The sequence below is a fragment of the Alosa sapidissima genome, chromosome 4 (assembly GCF_018492685.1).
Source record: "Alosa sapidissima isolate fAloSap1 chromosome 4, fAloSap1.pri, whole genome shotgun sequence".
Classification (NCBI taxonomy): domain Eukaryota; kingdom Metazoa; phylum Chordata; class Actinopteri; order Clupeiformes; family Clupeidae; genus Alosa; species Alosa sapidissima.
Genome location: NC_055960.1, coordinates 9,446,538 through 9,465,276, shown reverse-complemented (window position 1 = coordinate 9,465,276; position 18,739 = coordinate 9,446,538). Strand labels below are relative to the sequence as shown.

Here is an 18,739-nt window from a genome sequence, read left to right as displayed (position 1 = left end):
TTTGGCCTCTAAAGCTGCAACACAGAGTTGGAAACTTAATACTTTTATGACATCAAGAATTGTTTTGACATTTGTAACCAACCTTCGGACTCATTTCCATCAAACTAGTTTTGGCCACTAAAGGCTGCAAAGCATAGAGCTGGAAACTCAATGACAGTTAAACATCAAACATGTCTTTGACATTTGAAACCCTTCAGCAGGATGTAGCCTAGGTCAAGTGATTAATCTGACCTTCATAAGCAAATGAGTAGGCTAGCTACTGTGGGTTACATACTGGAATCACACAAGAAAATAATGTGATGCCTTGGAGCAGGGGCTCCTATATGGATCCACCAGAACTGTTGTTGTCAATAACACTCGGAGTAGGTGCAAAGGTCCATTGCTTTAAAGGCTGGCAATGCAATGCAATAGCCTAAGTGAAGGCTCTGACGGCTGACAGTTAGGGGTGTGCATTGGCACTGCCCTCACAATTCGATTCGATTACGATTCACCAGGTAACAATTCGATTCAATTTGATTCTACGATGCATACTACTGCACACAACAAGACAAATTTTGAGGTCATGAGGCAATACAAGCAGTCAGATATTGAACGGGGCAAGGCTACTTGGCCTTCAGTTGGGCATATTTGGTGGGGGGCACAAAGGCCACATGTCAGGGCACCAAGGTCAAAGTTAACTATGCAGTAGTAGGCTATAAAAATGATCAAAGTTGTATTTAGCCTATTCACAGCAGTAAACCTGCATCACTGTAGCCTATGAAACATTACAAAAACATGGCATATTACATAGAACTGTAAATCATCTGATCATCTAATATTTAGATATCTAGGATATATTTAACATTTATTTTATATTTGGCCTGTTATGAAATCATGTATTGAACAATTTAAGCACAGCTCAGTTTTAAGAAACTCAAATAGAATAGATGCATGCTTAGCATTTTGTGATCATTAAGGCCACTTTCACAAACTCTTAGTCAGCTGTCCTCTAATTTACTGATATCTAGGCGATATTTGTAACATTTATTTTGTATTTGGCCCATTATGAAATCATGTAGAATAATTTAAACACATTGTAAAACTTAAAGCCCAAATTTGCGACATCCATGCATGTTGAAATTTGCTGTAAATTCAGAACTGGATTACTCTGGAACGGCTAACTGTACAGGGGACTGCTTTATACCTTTCTGTTCGGTCAGGTCAGCTCAGCTGTTTATTCTGATATATGGTTTGTTATGTGTTGAATGAAGGGTTCGTGAAGTATTCCACTGAGATGAATGGGTAGGGAGATGGGCGCAGAACCTTCAGTAGAATTATGATTAAATTGAATTATTCACTTAAGTGTAATTTTCTCGCGAACCCTTCACCACAGCAATTAACGGCCAACATAGTTTAAAAGCTGAGAAAAAGCTCCTTCATGTGATGTGATGGGCTACTTGTGATGTCTGTGTGATGAGTAGGCTCGTTCGCGAGTAGTTCAACTGAGAAGAATGGGTGAATTTGGATGCACTTTCTTTCTTGCCGTGCGCGGTCACTTTCTCCATTGCGTAAAAGACTAAATTAATTTGCGCTGTGAATGCTTAGATTATTTTGTCAGGCCATAGGCTAAATAAAAATCGTTATTAGTCGGACACAAAACAGAATATTGAAAGAAGGGGGCACCAAGGCCACCGTGGCCTGTAAACCTCTGATTTTCAAGTGATGGCCAACGCAAGGGGCAACGATGGCCATGGCCGTCGTGAAATTCCTACCCTGCACATACTGCACACACAGTAACGAATCCAACTCAGGATGCCAACGATCGACATGGTTCGTGAAGTTAGTTGTATTGCCAACGTGCTTGATGTTAGTGTGTCAGGTTTTACACACACCGCGTACGTCTTGTCTAGTTTCCCATTTAATTAGTAGAATCCGAAATGTGCTCAGATGATTTCCAAGCTTTGGGTGCGTTTTTAATTACCCGTCTATCGCGGTCATTTCCCTCTGTCATCTTGATTCTTTAGTGTTGTTGTTATGCTAGCTAGTGCTGCCGCTTAGCATGTAGCTACAGGCTGCGCATGTCATTACGTTGCTCCGGAAATGCCCCCAGAAGTAATTGAAACTTCCCAACTTTATTGTCCACTCAAGGCCAGAAAATAAACCGATGCTGAATCATGCATGCCCCGCATTGCAATGCATCGCCGAATCGATTATTGTTGACACCACTACTGACAGTGCTTCAGTTGGGGAAACTGACAGTGAAAGACAGAGATGAGACAGTGAAAGACAGAGATGAATGCAAGCAGTACAATTTCAGATCAGTGGAGATAAATTCCACAAACACAAGCATTTTGGTTGCTTGCAAACACATAAAAGTATGCTGACTAATAACACTACCCATCTACTCAGTTTCACACCCCATAGTTGCATCAGTTAGTGGCAGCTGTCCATCATTGCAAACTGCTTACTCAGACCTATGTGATCAGAAACGGCATGTAATTGGACCGATTATGTGAATGAAAGACAAAAAGGTTTTAGATATGCAGCAGTGCGCTTTACAAACCCTTTCCCCAATACCCGGAATGCCTGTAGGTGTCAATTTATTTGCTTGTTACTCGCACATAGCCACATTTCTCTTCTCTTGCTATGATTATGAAACAAAACAGTAATAATGAAATACAGTGAAATTAGTAAACTCACTAATCAGTGTGTGTAAGTGCATGCTGTGGAGTTTCAAACTACTCAACGTCTGTTAGGTGTGCATAACAACACACACCTGCATGCAAAAACTTATAAATAAATGAATTCACCTTTCTTATGGTGAAGTGAGAAGATTTTCAGATATGTCCTTTATCAAAAGAGGTCAACAGGATAAGTAAACCCATTAATCTAGAAATCCAGTTCTTTCCAACTCAACCATGTGACATTTCAAACACTTGTTTTCTGCAAAGTCAAGCAATGATGAGTGCAATGCATGTTCCATTTAGCTTTAATGGTGCATCAATGATGTGCGAATGGGCCAGACACTCCCATCTCCATAATCCGGGCTATGGAGTGCTCATATTCCGTGAGAATCGGTCATTACCATGGGATCATCTAGAGAAACGCCTCCTTAAAAGACACACTTGGTGAAATCAGAGAGGATATGTTATCACATCCTGGAGGTGGCTTTCAATCGGGTCCTCTCTGCTCTCCCAGTGACAACTATGGCTCTTGGCACCAAAGTCCTGTAAACAGAGAGTAGCAAGGACACATATACAGTGCAACCGGAAGGTTTTCAGACCCTTTCAAGTTCTCCACATTTTGTTTCTTTTCAAGTTTTCCACACAATACTCCAACACTCCACAAAAAAAAGCAGGTGTTTGAAGTGTTTAGTGAATTATTTAAAAAAATAACAACTTTTCCATTTGAGAATGATGGAGGCTACAGTGCTTTTGGGCGCTTTCAATGCTGCAGAAATGTTCTTGAATCCTTCCCCAGATCTGTGTCTCCACACAACCCTGTCTCGCAGGTCTACGGACAATTCTCTCAACCCTTGTGGCTTGGTTTTCACTCTGACATACACCATCAACTGTGAGACCTTAAATATAGAGATGTGTGCCTCTCCTACTAATGTCCAGTGAATTCATTTAGGCACAGGTGGACTCCAATCAAGTTGTAGAAGCATCTCAATGACCATTGATAGAAGTAGGATGCACCAGAGTTCAATTGCAAGTGTCATAACAAAGGGTCTGAATACTGAATGAATGAATAATATGTAAATGGGATATTTCAGTCTTTTATTTTTTATAAATTAACAAAACACTCCAAACTTTTTTGTGGAGTGTTGGAGTATTGTGTGTAGATTGATGAGGTAAAAAAGGAATTGAATCCATTTTAAGATCAGTCTGAACAATAACAAAATGTGGAAAACTTTCCGGTTGCACTGTACATCTAGCTTATTGCTTATGGTAGAGTATGCAGTAAAACTGCATAATTAGCAACATGCTGCCTGTTGCACCAGACCACAGCATATGTCTGTCTGTGTGTGTCTGTGTGTGGAAGCGAAAAGGAGAAGGCTATCCATAAGTGCCAGGAAGAAAATTCCCAAGCTGTAAAGCTGTTCTCACACACAAACACATCCATCTTCGACACACTAAACACCTCCCCACCACCCCCTCCCCGTGAGATGCAGGACTGCTCAGCCGCTCAGCATACTAATACACCGGATATCACCAGGTATCGCTGCACACTCATGCAAAGTGCCAACCTGACACACACACACACACACTCACACTGCATTAGAGGAGGCAAATACATGCTCCACACACACACACACACACACACACACACACAAAATACATGCGCAAATACATGCGCGCGCGCGCACACACACACACACACACACACACACGCGCAAATACACGCTCCATTCCTCCTCAGTCTCCCTCCGCTGGCTGGCCGACCTTCACGAGACACCTCGTCCTCTTCCGTTAAGGAGAAGGACGAGCTCTCGGTCTGCAAAGCACGCAGGAGCATCTTCAATCAACGGCAGCCTGCCATATCTCTGTCTCGCTCACTCTCTCTCTCTCTCTCTCCTCGTGGCCGGCTGTCCTGGATAACCCATCGGTCTCTCCGCCTCCCATGTAAACACACTCTGTTTCAAATTAGACTGACCAGACTCGCTCTAGCACAACACGCAGCTTAGGGAGAGACAACATTTTCACGGCAGGCTTAGTGTCTAGACCTGCCCTCGCCTGCATTGCAATAAGGAGACCCAAAGCAGCGCGGCAGCACACAGACACCATGGTCTGGTCTCTCCCAAGAGGCACAGGCAAAAGGCATCAACAAATAAACAAACACATAAACAGCAGCCAAGTATTACAGCCCACTAGTGTCCTCCTCTTGGCCAGAACGCAAGCCGGCATGTCAGGCAAGCTGGGTCAGACGATAAACAGACAGACAAAAACCTTCAGCCAACGCATCAAGCAGCACTAGATGTGCTTGTGTGAGTGTGCGAGAGTCGTCCAAGCTCAACAGTCACAAATAAATTAACATAATGAGCACTTTCCCAGCAAAGCCATGCAGTCGGCAGCAAACATATTTTGTGTGTGTGTGTGTGTGTGTCAGAAAAGCTGCTCATCTGGCTATCTTGGCCAATGTCATTAGCACAAGCTGGCGTACGTGAACACTGAGGCTTGACAAACACAGCAAATAACTACGACGCGACATTCACCAGACCATCAACATTTCTGCAAATGATGAAGACATTCTCAGTAGTCCTACCAGGACAAATAGCAGATGACTCCCTTTTAATCCACGAGTTGCTGAGACATGCACTGCACGCACTCACACACTGTTCTTACCATCACGACTTCGTCCTTCGTCTTGGCATTCCGCACACCTCAGCCCAGAGAAGTCTGCATTCCAGAGTCGTCAACTTAAATTAAGCCACAGCGGCACGCAGATCGACAGGTCTGCCGTGACTTCAGAACTCAAGAGACAGGTGTGAATGAGAATGTGAATTTGAGAGTTGAGGAGTAAGAACGGTGGCACTCGTCATCCTGAGAGTGTCTCTCCCAGGGCTTACTAGTGCCTCAAACCCCTTTCCTTCTTCACATTGCTGCTTCAACTCTTCCTGGGTGAGTGATGGAAAGGCTGTGTGCTGTGCTACGTAGGCTGGCAGTGGGAGAGGGTGTAGGTGTGTGTGTGGGCGAGAGATAGAGAGAGAGAAATGGAAGTGTATGTGTATGTGTGTGTGTGTGTGTGTGTGTGTGTGTGTGCGCGCGTGTGTGTATGTAACAGAGAGAATGAAAGAAAAAAGTCTGCGTGTATGTATGCTTGTATGAGTATGAGTGTGTGTTAGGGCTGGGACAACGCGTCGACGTAATCGATTACGTCGACGCAATCGATTACGTCGACGCAAAATATGCGTGCTGCCAAATATTTTGAATTTTACACCTTCAGTGTTTCCCATACGTTGACTAATCTGAGGTGGGCGCCACAAAACCGGCCGTCACACATTGATGTTCTATGTTGTACTATTTAAATTAAAGATAAGATAAAATCCTTTGAGCTGCACTTTTTACACACGCAGCCTTTCCCTGCCCCACCAGCTCTCTCTCATATTGAGCCCGCTGCCCCTCCTCTGCATGTGCATTTACCACAAAATATTCGCGATTGTTGAAGGATTGTTGTTGCCACATAGAAGCATTGCATAGAACACGGCTGGCTAAATTGCTATTAAATCCGCTTAGCATCATGACCATGCTGTGCAAATTTGTTCAAAACTGCTAAAGTCAAGTTAACTCTGCTAACGTCTTATCACAACATAGTACATTGAGGAGACTAAACTTAGTTATGCAATCAAGCAGTATCTCAAAGCTAACGTTAGAATACTGTTTGGATGTTGAGTTTAGCATGCTTACTTACAGCTGCTTGTCAATTTCGTTACTCAGGGCTCATTTTATTGACTCAGACACTGAATGTTTGCAAAATCCCGATGTAAATGGAAAAATATTTCCAAGACTCAAAAGTGCTTGTCCCAAGGAGAAGTACAAACTGTTATTTGAACCAACTACGTTAGTTCTTGAATTTCCCCTGGGGATCAATAAAGTATCTATCTATCTACGTTATGAATTGCATCCATACATCAGCTGCTTTTTAACTGCGTTAGTGTTACAATTGCAAGGGAACGAACGTCTTAACGTGACAGGCACTCAATTAGACCTATACACTACTGAACTTTATTGAATGCTACCTCTGACTAGAAGAATGCATTACTTTGCACTTGTATAGTCTTTTATTTTGGAATTTTAAGAGCAATAAACATATATTGCAATGTTAAGGAATTCATGTTTTTTTCATTCAGATATATAAATCAACATGTATAAATTGCTATTAGTCAATTAATGGGGGGATAATCGAAATCGAATCGGACTGAAAAAATTAATCGTTAGATTAATCGATGCATCGAAAAAATAATCGCTAGATTAATCGTTTAAAAAATAATCGTTTATCCCAGCCCTAGTGTGTGTGTGTGCACGTGTTCATTCTCTCTGTTAGGTAATGATGTGTTCAGTTCAGGCGGCCTGTAGCGGGAGCTACTCGCTCCAGTGAGCACGTCCCAGCGCCGCCGTCCGTCAAACCCCGAACTCGCTTGCTCTCCCTCTCCTTCACCCCCCCCCCCACACACACCTCTCTTGAAGTAGCACAGCCAGCCACCCCCCCCCCCCTCCACACACACACACACTCCTCTGCTCTGCTCTCTGACCACCTCTCTGTCCCTCGCTCTACCGTTCTCCCTCTGGGTGATGTCATATCCCCACCCTGCCTGCTCCCCCCCCTCCCTCTCAGCGCTGTGAGAAAGTAAACGAGAGTGTGTGAGCAGATGACGCCGCGCCGGACTGGCTTAAGGACTAGATTAGGGGCCGTGAAGCCCAGCAGTGGTGCTGCTACCTCCTCGCTTGTTATTAACATGCTGAATTAGCGACTGTATTCACAATATACCATTTTCCCATCCTTTTTCTAGCCCTCCACAAATCCTGTGGTAAGTCATTAAGGGTCTGTAATCAGGCAATTAACACACAGGCCCAGGATTAGTAGTGAGCATGTTTAAGGTTTAGTGTAGATGCTGCTGATAATTTCAGATAAGCCGATGTATTTTCTGTGTGTGTGTGTGTGTGTGGGCAGGAAGGGTGGAGTGGGGTGGGGGCGGGCGTAGGGAGAGCGGGATTGGAGGGGGGGGAATGGAATGAATGCCAGCATGTCACTCTTGTCATTCCATTATCCTCCACAATTTGAGTTAATGTGACTGAAAATCCCAGGATTACAATTACTCCACTCCATCATTTCAAAATGACTGGCGTGAGCGCATGTCAACTTCTCGTTCGTTGATACACACACACGCACGGCCGCCCGCACACACACACACACACACAAACACATGCACACACACACACACACACTTTAATCCAACCTTTTTTTTCAGACCACTACCTCTACAATGTGTTGGCAAGCAAATCACAGTGTAATCTCCCACAACACTGGTCACCCTGTTAGATGAACCAGCCAGTGATGGTGTCGAAGTGAGCTCTATCACAATCAAATGTCTTTAATCATGCACACTCTACTCTATGTTTAGACGACGTTTTGAGTGGGCCAGATAGAGACCCATCTATCCTCCTCAGAAGGCGTCAGGAGACCGCAGATCAATGCTGGCCGGCGATTAAACAGGCTGGACGAGGTGGGTGAGCTGGCCCTTTAGAGCCGAGTCAGATCAAAACGGGATTCCATAGAACCAAAAGGCACTCCGACTGAGTAACAAACCACAGTTATGCCACATTCACTCTCTGCACCACAACACAGTGGCCCATTCATTCTGAAGTGTAGGCTGTAATAGGTTCTTTACTGGTGTGCTTAATTATCAGCATCAGGTGGAGAACGGATTTTTTGCGCTATGTTTTATCATATTGTACATCACATTAGCTTTTTTTGAACATTAAGACATCAGCAGGGATGAATGTACTGGAGAGAAAAGTACATGGAGAGAGAAGAGAGCAAGAAAGAAGCCATGGAGAGAGAGAGAGAGAGAGAGAGAGAGAGAGAGAGAGAGAGAGAGAGAGAGAGAGAGAGAGAGAGAGAGAGAGAGAGAGAGAGAGAGAGAGAGAGAGAGAGAGAGAGACTGCCGCCCCGCCACCTCCCCCCACACACTCACAAGCCCTCATCCCTTTTCCCTGAGCCCCAGAAAGAACTTTAAATTGAGAGGAGCAGCGAGGGTTTGTGTGTGTGTGTGTACACACGAGTGTGTCTGACCTCCAGAGGATGTAACACACACCGCGCCGCCGGAGATCAAGGCGACAAGCAACAATGCCCGACTACATTCCCGTCTAGCGTCTAGCTCCTCCTTATCCCCCTCCCCCACCCACTCGGATCTCTGCTCGATCAATCACCTCGGCGCGGGAGCCTTTATGGCTTCCGCTCCGTAACCTGCGAGTGACCACGGGGTGGGCCCGAGAAACACGCCCGCCGGGGAAACGCGATACACCACAGAGGTGTCGCGTTCTGCAGCCGCACTCAGGAGAGCCCGTGTGCCCCGATCGGACGATAACGTAGACTGGCCCTGAGAGGGTAGTTCTCTGTGTCTGTGTGTCTGTGTGTGTGTCTCTGCTAAAGACTATGGAGGGATAGGCTATAAAAACACTAGGAAGTCAAAAAATATATTTGTTGATGTTATGGCTCTGTGTTGGTGTTTTTTTTTTTTTTAAATGAAGCGTAGTATTATACTCGAGGCAGAAAATACCCAGAACCTGCAACATTTAATAACCCATTCCAATCAACATTCCCCGCTTGCGTTCACACCAAAGTTTTCCTGAAAGTTTACAGGTCACACAGCAAGTCTCTGACATAAGTCAACTTTCCTGGCATTCCACTCCAGGCTCGCACACTGCCCACACTTACCGGAAAACCCTGTGCGTACAAGCGGAGCAGGAGAAAGTGGTGGCTGTGTGCATTTCTATTTGGCCTCGCGCATTTGCACAACGGTGAGATTGTGGAATCAGCCCATTTGAATGCACAGATAAGGATTTCTTCGTGAACGCGGGCAAATTCAGAGCCTGTTTCCTGACACTGTGGTGTGAAAGACTTCTATCCTTTCACATCAGCGTGCAGCGCTTCACTAAATTGATGCTGAAACAGTATTAAGATCATTAGCAATTAAGAGTTGTATCTGTTGTAAATAAAAGATCGACCCCCATATCAATGGGTCGGCCCGTTCAGCTCCGGTGCCTCAGGGGAAACCTGTTTAGCCTGAGGGGTAGATGAACGCCTACACCTGAGGCAGGATGACATGCACCGCTTTGAGACTCTCACCACTCTCAGTCTCTCGTACTTGTGCGAACAGACACCCAAGAGCGAGAGACGCTTTGGTTTTAAGGGGCACTTTCGGAACTGTTTTCACTTCCACTTCCTGAAGCGTGGCCATACACACGCTTGCATGACGCACTCCCGGCAGAACGTGTCGGAGCTCACCATGTGAGGTATGGGAATCGATTACTCACTGAGGTCCCCCCCAGGCGGTGAGCTTTCGTTATCGGATTCAACGCACAAGCTCGCACAGGAGAGAAAACGATGAGTCACTTCGTGTCACAACAATTCACACACCTACAGACGAGTAAGCTACTAAAAGGCTACTTTAAAGGACTCCTCCGGTGATGCTTCCAAACAGGGAGTGCCAATGCGGATGCCAAGCTTGTCAGGCCGGATTCTTTGAAGTTCAACATTCAACCACAGATAAAGTAATTAACAAATGAAAAATCTGCTAGCGGGAGCATAAAAGCCCATTCAATAGAGCTGGAAAGAAGCCCCAAGACAAGACAGCCGCACGCTGATGCACACTTTCAAAGAGCAGTGCTCATTTAACAAGGAGTGCCATGCACCCACCACATACACGCACGCACACCCTCACTCGCGCCACTGGCGTACATCAAACAGAGACGAGCGCGCTAATTAGCGCTCGTTACAACAACAGCTGTGATTCTTACATCAGCAGACAAAAGCGTCAATCAAAGGTTGACCATTGAGATTAGACTGAGGACAGCGAAGTGAACCACTCCAGCGAAGAGACATCATGCGATTCCACTTACAAGACCCGACTCAGAGTTGGGATACTGCCAAAGCCTGGTGGTTATGGGCACCCGATGTGAGACCTCATTTCCTGTCGATGCACCGTTTCAAAAAAACAAACAAAAAAATATCCCTCAATCTTCCTGCTACAGCCTGCCCCGCTCACATTTAAAACCGTTATTACGACATTACTGGTATTAGTAAACTTCTCAGTAAAAGAGTAACAGCTTCTGTAGTTCCCCTTCTCCACTTTTCAGAAAAAAAGGATCTGCGAAGAGACAGGGCACACTGAAACCTAACTGCTCTGCTGGGTTCCGGGGATTCCTGTGTTAGGGTCACACCATGACTCATATCTGTGGTAGCAGGCAGGCAGACCGACAGACAGACAGACAGCTACATCAGTGTAGGTTGGCTGCTGAGAAGCGCTGGCATGTTTACTTCACACCATCACTCCGCACAGCCATGAGCACAAAACAGGAATGAGCGAGTGAAAGGGGGCGGGGTGAGTGGTGGGGACAGGCGGTTAACATGAAATCGAAAGTAGGCAGGCTCATGAATTGGAGGAGGCTCGCTAACCACAATGATGTCACGGATTAATGTACTAACAAACAGAAGCTTCTTGGGTAGGACTTGTCTAGAGATAAGCCATAGTGATGAGCAATGCAGTTTTCTTGTTATTACCCCTAAAAATTCTTATCAGGCACTTCTAACACCAAGTTAATGAACTTTCAGTGCACAGTTCTAGACAACACTGTCAATGCATCATCTTTTAAGCTCAACCAACATTGAAAAATGAAAGTTTAAGACATGGGCTTTTTCGCCATAAAAAACATCAGCATAAAGGTGTTTGCCACATCACATTTCCAAAATCCTGGTTGAATAGCGTATTCACTCCTCTAGAAAAAGTCATGTTTAAAAACCATGCTGAAATACAATGCTAAATCCCTGTCATTATTCAAAGCTGTAAGCAGAACTGTCAAAAATATTAGGCAACATGATGGATGAGACCGATTTCAGAGCGTGACCTCACATGCTCTTGGTATCCTCTGCTCTGCTGACTTGGGAGGATGGGGGGTTGGGCCTGTTCCTCCAAGTGCAATGGAATGCAGACATATTCTGAATGCTCACAGATATCTCCAAACTTGTATGTCAATAAATACAGTGATGTCATACTACAACCATGACAAGATTTCTAATATATATCTATATCAATAACATCAGCTAAAGCTCCCCAGTGTCGCCAGTTGTCATGCAAAGATGCTGCCAAAATGTACAGTCGCTGGCTGTTTACATCCATTATACCTATTTAAAAAGGGTGGTCCTCCTTCATAGGAATCCAAAACTGAAGTACTACAAACATACAACTCAATATGGCTTGACAGACAGACAATGACATCAGACACTGTTTCTGATCAAGACCCTGCCACCCAGAACAATGTCTGTCCCTACGATAATGCTCTAACGACAGCAGCCACTATAATGTTTCTAGCACATTCCACCTTTTCCACCGAATAAGCACGCCAGTTGGCGCATACAATGCAACAACACAAAGAACCCAGAAGAGACATACTCGCAAGCGCAGATCGGCCTTCCTACATTACCCTGGCACTCTTTCTTCCTCTCTCCGCTCAGTGGCAGCGGCACCCGTGGTCCATTTGAGTTAGGTTACCTCGCAAGCATTTAAACCCGACGGCACCGATATCGCTCTATGCTGCTCAGTGTGCACGACTGCTGAACTTGGTAAACATATTTAGAGTTGTTAAAGGGGTCCTTCTAATGCCGTAGCTAAATCAACAAGTAAAATCTCTCAATCCGCTCAGCGTTTCATTGGTAGCTGGTCGGCTTCGTTTTCAATAGCGTGTGCGGGGATGTTTACTGCAGGAGAAAGACAAGCGATATGGGGTAGAATAGGAAGCTCACACAAACCCCTTAGCAGACTCAAAATCTATAGAGCCATACCTTGTAGATGTGCCCTTCCTCACGTCGCAGATGCTGCATTTGAAAGCTTCGGCGCTGTTTCTGAAGGTGCAGACGCTACAGTCCCAAAAGCCGTCGTCCGCCGTTGGTTTGGCTTGTCTTTTTGGCCTTAAGAAATTGACCAAAAAAAAAAATAAGGTCAACTTGACGTTCGTCATGTAACATTTGATAACCCACACAATGTCCCTTCTTCAATGTGTGCTGTATAGCATTTGTATTAAAAAGACAGAGCATATTAATTATGTGTTAAATAGGACTAAAAGTAACCTCGCCATAGGATGTTGCCTAAACGAGCTTTGGCTAGCTTGCTAGCCAGGTTTTCACAGTAACCCTCGGCTTAGCCAGCGACCCACAGACACATCGTCCGATTGTAGAGACCTTTACTGGCTAGCCAACAAGCTACACGTATTAGCTGGAAGCTAACCTAACAGGATTTGAATGTCAAAAATGTTCATTCGACACTTAACTTGAACTAAATCATTTAAATTAAAAAATCCAACGAGACCAGGCGTGCCCGCTGTAAATCTCCCTTTGTCTGAAAGTGACTAGCTGGTAGAGTCAGAGTAGGGAGAGCGAAGCCGCCATAGCTGCACTATTCTAGCACTGGCACACAAACTGAAAAGGGAGAAACACTCCTTGAGAAAGCATCCGAATATCAACCCCGAACGGCATCGAAATGTACAAAAACACATCTGAATCGACAAATATCAACACCACAATCGCGTTCTATTACCTGGACGGGCTTTTCTTGTCGCCCATGCTGAGAATATGTTTCCGAAAAGAGAGAAAAGGTTTCAGCAATTAACAATAATTGTTGTAGGTTGAGTGTAGAAGATCCAGATAGACGCGCTGCTAACGCTGGCAGGCAAGCTCACATTCAGCGACCGACTCGAGGCAGGGCAAAACGACTGAACACCCCGTGACTCAAGACCGCCCAATCACCGCTGGGCTCGGTTTAAAAGTCTCGTTAGAAATATAAGAAATAGGTAGCATGTGTCGTATCGGAGTAAACAATTAACACATGGATTAGCACAATATTTAATTCATAAAAGGAAGAGCAGCTTAATAATCGTGACGTCAATGAAAAGCCATGACGGACACACTGGATGCATTCTCTGCCTTCTCTCGCACAGCCCAGGGAGGCTGCTTGAAGATGGAATTAATCTTGGGACAGCACCATTTGACAGTGCCAATAAGTTTGCTTTACTGCGATTGTGCAAGCTAACCTTTTATTTGAATGATCTTGATGTTATTTCCTATTTCTGACCATTTTACCAAGTCCTCATTCCAGTCTAACTTCCAAGTCCTCATTCCAGTCTAACAATTCCACAGGTGCATGCCTATTTTGGACCAAAGGATCCAATTATAGGATAGATATTTTTATAGGCCTACACATTTTAAATGAGTAGACTATGGAGGCAAGTCTGTCTGCGACGTATTTGAACCCAAGCAAGTCTAGCCTATGGTTCAGGGCAGATCAGCATCTGGTTGAAGGTTGTCTGAAAAAATAAGGCAGTTTGAGTTTATTTCCACCCAGAACATGCTTTGGTAGAATACACTGTGTTCAATGAATAAGACACTTGAGGACGATCAGTTTCAGTTCTGGTAACTTTCATTAAAGCTTACATTAAGGTGTTTATAATGAGGTTCGGATAGAGCCATTCAAAGGAATTTGTTTATTGAAAAACCATTTATCACTGTTTCTCCAGATGGCATTTTCTCGTCAGACTTTCCCATTTAAGGAGCTTTGACCATGGCATGCACTGTGTTCATTTGGCGTCTGCAAGTTGATCAACGGGTCTCATTTGTTGTAGAGCATGGGGGGCAAACGCTGAACCCTTCGATGGCCCCCCTCTGCTCGATACAAGGCTGGCTCAGTGGGGGAGATGGAGCGTGAATCATGGAGGCTCATTAGCCCCACTCCACAGCTCCCAGGCCCATTGTGATCTCCGCTGTCCTTTCAGTCGGAGAGGATACGTGCCGCTGGGTCACTGTCGGCAGTGTCCTGCCTGTCAGAGTCCCCCTCCCCACAGTGATTACCTCCTTTAAGTATATCACACTGATGGGATTGTGTCTCTTGTCTCTGGTGGCACATCTCATCAGGAACCACTCAACCCAGCCTTTGATCCACAGGTTCACATTGGAGAATGTTTTGTGGATTCACAATTTCTAAAAATGCAGCAATTATAGATTTCAATGGCCATGACAAGTGAACATATGGACACATTAATATAGTAAAGCAATGTTGATAGGTGCCCAGGCATTGTTAACAGTTAACAGGTGGCTTTTCAATTGACAGTCCTAATATATATGTAGCCTAATCATGAAGTGGGAATAACCTATGTGAAAAACTGGAGCTGTTAAAAACAGTAACCAGAAAGTTGTTGGATTACACAGAGCCAAGCTCTGGAGCAGCATTTCTAACGGGCCTGACTAAAATGTAAATGTAAATCAGGTTTCTCGGCCAATCCGTGAATTAGTGAATACAGAGAGCACACAGTGAGGTTAAGCACACTAACCCAGAGCAGTGAGCTGCCTTGCTACAGCAGCGCTCGGGGGGGGGGGGGTGCCTTGCTCAAGGGCACTTCAGCCATTCCTACTGGTTGGGGATCAAACCACCAACCCTCCGGTTACAAGCCCTAACCAGTAGGCCATGACTGCCCCACAGGCCATGACTGCCCCACCAAATAATTACCTTCCTGAATATGAACGAAGCTAAGGGAAATGGGTAGGTGGGGGTAGGTGTGTGTGTGTGTGGGGGGGGGGGGGGGTTAATTCTGCAGTTGGCATGCTGCCAATCTGTCAGGCTTTTAATAAATTGTTATATTCACTTAAAAATTATCAGTTTGTATGAATGTGTATTGAATTGAAGTCAGGATAAATATTTAATCTCAAATGAGTTCTGATAAGTGAAAGCAAATGCAGGATCATTAGGACATGCTTATAGAATAAAATAGTATCCCTCCCACAGCACAAATCCCATTGGAGATGGAAATACTCAGTTTTGCTTTAATCACATCTGGTCCAATTTGAATTGGCTAAGATTAGAATTGGAATTGTATTCATTTTAAAATGCCCAATAGTGTTCACACCTACCATAGTGATTATAGTCCAAAATAATATTTTTTTAAAAAGAACAGAGTCCATTCTGCAAAGTGTCAAAACATAGCTCTTTGTTCACCCAGATAGAATATTGTTAAATTTCCCTTAATAAGTCTAGCAAAGTCTTTGGGGGTTGACGTGCATATGAGAATGTAAATGACAGCCTGACATGAGCCTCGCTAGAGGATGGAGCTAGTCAAGCAAATGAGGACATTCCTCAACTGTGGACCAGTCAATCCATGAAATGCAGGCCACCCTTGTTCACTTGAGGTCTCTTTAAAATCATGCTTTGACAGTGCTGTAGGTCAATAATGTATTACAAGGTAAAGACTCCCTGAAATCATAGTCTCTGAGGTGAAATCCTTCTCATTCATGCATTTCGGTCCTTTTAGTGACGAATTCATCTCGTTTGTCAGTACCAAGCATAAACAAAGGTCAGTGCTTGATACTTTCGCCTGGTCTTTGAAGAGAATAAAATAGTTCCATCTCTTTTACCTCAGAGCTCACTGTTATGACTGCTCTGCCACTTGTAATGGCTGTGAGATTTGTTTTACTTGACCTCTCTCCCCACACAGATAAGAGTTCAGTCGGCTGTGCGCCTGTGAGGCTGTTTCTGTTGTTGGCTGCCAGTGCCGTATGTAAGCGTTTGACTTAAACAGCTGTTTTCATTGATCAGTCAACAGAATGCAGTGCCATGCTGAGGCATTTGGAAGGTCCTCCTCAACCCACCGCTGTGGCCACTTGTGGCCCTTGGTCAGCCTGATTTCTTTTTTTTAGAGAGAGAGAGAGCTGTATTGATTGATGTCGATACAAATCACACGCTGCTCAGGGAAGCCTGAAGCTGTCACCACTACAAACGGAACCTCTATTGATTGCCTGCTTGTCGCTCACTCACAGACACACACACACACACACACACACGAATGCACGTACGCACGCACGCACGCCGCCGAGTTTCAGAGACCTCCCTGCCCCCACCCCCATTCTTACAAAGTCACCCACTTTTTTCTCCATTTGCATCACTAAGCTTGCACTTGGTCTCCTCAATGGCTTGGGAAAATGGGTGTGGAAGGATTGTGCTGTGGTCAGGACCCTGAGGAGTTGAATGTTGTGAGAGTGTGTGTGTGTGTGTGTGTGTGTGTGTGTGTGTGTGTGTGTGTGTGTGTGTGTGTGTGTGTGTGTGTGTGTGTGTGTCCACAGAGAAGTGGCGGGGGGATGGGAGAAAGGACACAGTTTCCTCTTCCAGCGAAGGAATGTCTCCGTGCTCGTTCCTGTTTGGAAAGGCAGCCTGCGGTCCAGTGCGCTGGCAGGAAACCAAGTGCTGCTTATACTCTGATGAAGGAGCACTGATAAGGAGGCGCAGGGGGAGGCTTTGCCAAATCTTCAGGAAGGTAGATTATCCCACAAAATACTGGCATCATTTCAGGATCTATGCGATGGCGGGAAAAAAAAACAGACAGCAAGGGAGAAAGAAGCAGAGGAGGAGAGCTTTATGGACAGACTGACAGAGAGAGAGAAAGACAGGAAAGAAAGAGAGAGATAGAGCGAGAGAGAGAGAGAGAGAGAGAGAGAGAGGAGGAAGCGAGAGACGCAGCAGAAGGGTGCTTTAGTGAATTCAGTCCTCTCCACAAAAGGTTGCCACAAAGCTAGCAATCCATAGTATTTAGTACATGGGGACAACCCGATGCAGCGGCCTGTTCCCTTGGAAGCCGCACAGATAGACATCCACTGCATTTACAACGTCTCTTAACAAAACTGTGGCTGTGAGTGTAAGTGTAGAATAAATATAGGGACATAGTGAAAGAGTAAGGTGAAGAATCCAAAAACAATATGTGTAGTATGAAAAACAAAAACTGTTGAATAAATGCGTGGAATGGTTCTCCTCTATCATTTCCCCCTGGTTCCCCAAGTGAAGCGTGGGGACTGGCTCGGAGGCTTCACCGCACGGCAATGTTCTTATATAGTAATTCCTCCCCGTGCGGACAATCCATTGCATTATAAATCAGGCCTTTTTCCGAGGGGAGCTTTCAGCCAAGTATGGATAATGTTTATGATGTCTTTAGACAGGACCCAGCTGTTGTGAGCAGGCGCGAGGCTGCCAAGTTCCAGTCAATTTTATAGATTAGTTCATCAATAATGAAGTGGTCATAACAACTCCAGTGATCAAAACAAATGTTTATGGGTGCGAGTTGTGAAATGGGCCTGATGGACCAGAGGAGCAGTGTGTGCGTTGGTGGTTGGAGGGAGAGCAGCGCATTCGTCTCGTGCTTCCCAGGCCAATTCACTCCTCCATGCCTTGCCCTTCCCCCCCCCCCTCCCTTGCTCACTTCCCCTCGACTTTCATTAGGTAGCCGGTCTGTTCCCAGTGACTCAGCTAGCTGCTCCGTGGGGTTTGAGAAACGCTTGAACCCCCCAAAACACACACACACACACACACACAAACGCGCACACACACACACGCACACACACACGCACACACGCTACACAGTGGAGGCATTCTCCCTTCTCTCCCTCACACACAGGGGGTTATGCGATATGCCTCATCCGACAAGGATGGCCGAGTTGGGCTCAGTCGGGCCCAGACATCCATCACTATGCGCTGCAGTGGGAAAGAAGGACCTTGATGCAGTCTTCACACTCCATTTCAAAGGCCTCCATCAGCTCCATTATGGGGGAGTTTGGAGAGAGGCTTCCTTCAAATTAGATTGATCTGATAACAGAGGGTGTCATAAGTGATGGAAGGAAATAAGGAAGACTGAGAGAGTGAAGCAGGATCTTTTTTTAAAGAAAGAGAACAGTGTGAGAGAGATTGAGATAGAAGAGTGTAGCTAGACAGAGCTGCAGGGGGAGAGAGAGAGAGAGAGAGAGAGAGAATCAGAAACAGTCAGAACGTGATGTTGGGACTTAAACAGCAAAGGCAGAGGAGAGAGCACTTCCACTGATGCAGGGGGAGAGAGAGAGAGAGAGAGAGAGAATCAGAAACAGTCAGAACGTGATGTTGGGACTTAAACAGCAAAGGCAGAGGAGAGGGCACTTCCACTGATGAGACTTTCAGATACAGTGTAGACACATGGGAAGT

The 18,739-nt window shown here is 45.2% G+C and overlaps 1 protein-coding gene and 1 long non-coding RNA gene across 2 annotated transcripts in view; one reads left to right on the top strand and one right to left on the bottom strand.

Annotated features, from left to right (window-relative positions):
* The window catches only part of LOC121707033, a 14,128-nt gene extending 11,852 nt beyond the window's left edge, over positions 1 to 2,276 (top strand). Inside the window, exons 2-3 of the long non-coding RNA XR_006031206.1 lie at positions 257 to 261; positions 2,266 to 2,276. This is a non-coding gene — a long non-coding RNA (uncharacterized LOC121707033). The remainder of the gene's footprint in view (positions 1 to 256; positions 262 to 2,265) is intronic.
* The window catches only part of rybpb (RING1 and YY1 binding protein b), a 32,457-nt gene extending 18,988 nt beyond the window's left edge, over positions 1 to 13,469 (bottom strand). Inside the window, exons 1-2 of the mRNA XM_042089240.1 lie at positions 13,292 to 13,469; positions 12,541 to 12,666 (exon numbers count right to left, since the gene is read on the bottom strand). Coding sequence (XP_041945174.1) covers positions 12,541 to 12,666; positions 13,292 to 13,317 — 152 coding nt within the window. The 5' untranslated portion in view covers positions 13,318 to 13,469. The remainder of the gene's footprint in view (positions 1 to 12,540; positions 12,667 to 13,291) is intronic.
* Positions 13,470 to 18,739: the final 5,270 nt, after the last annotated feature.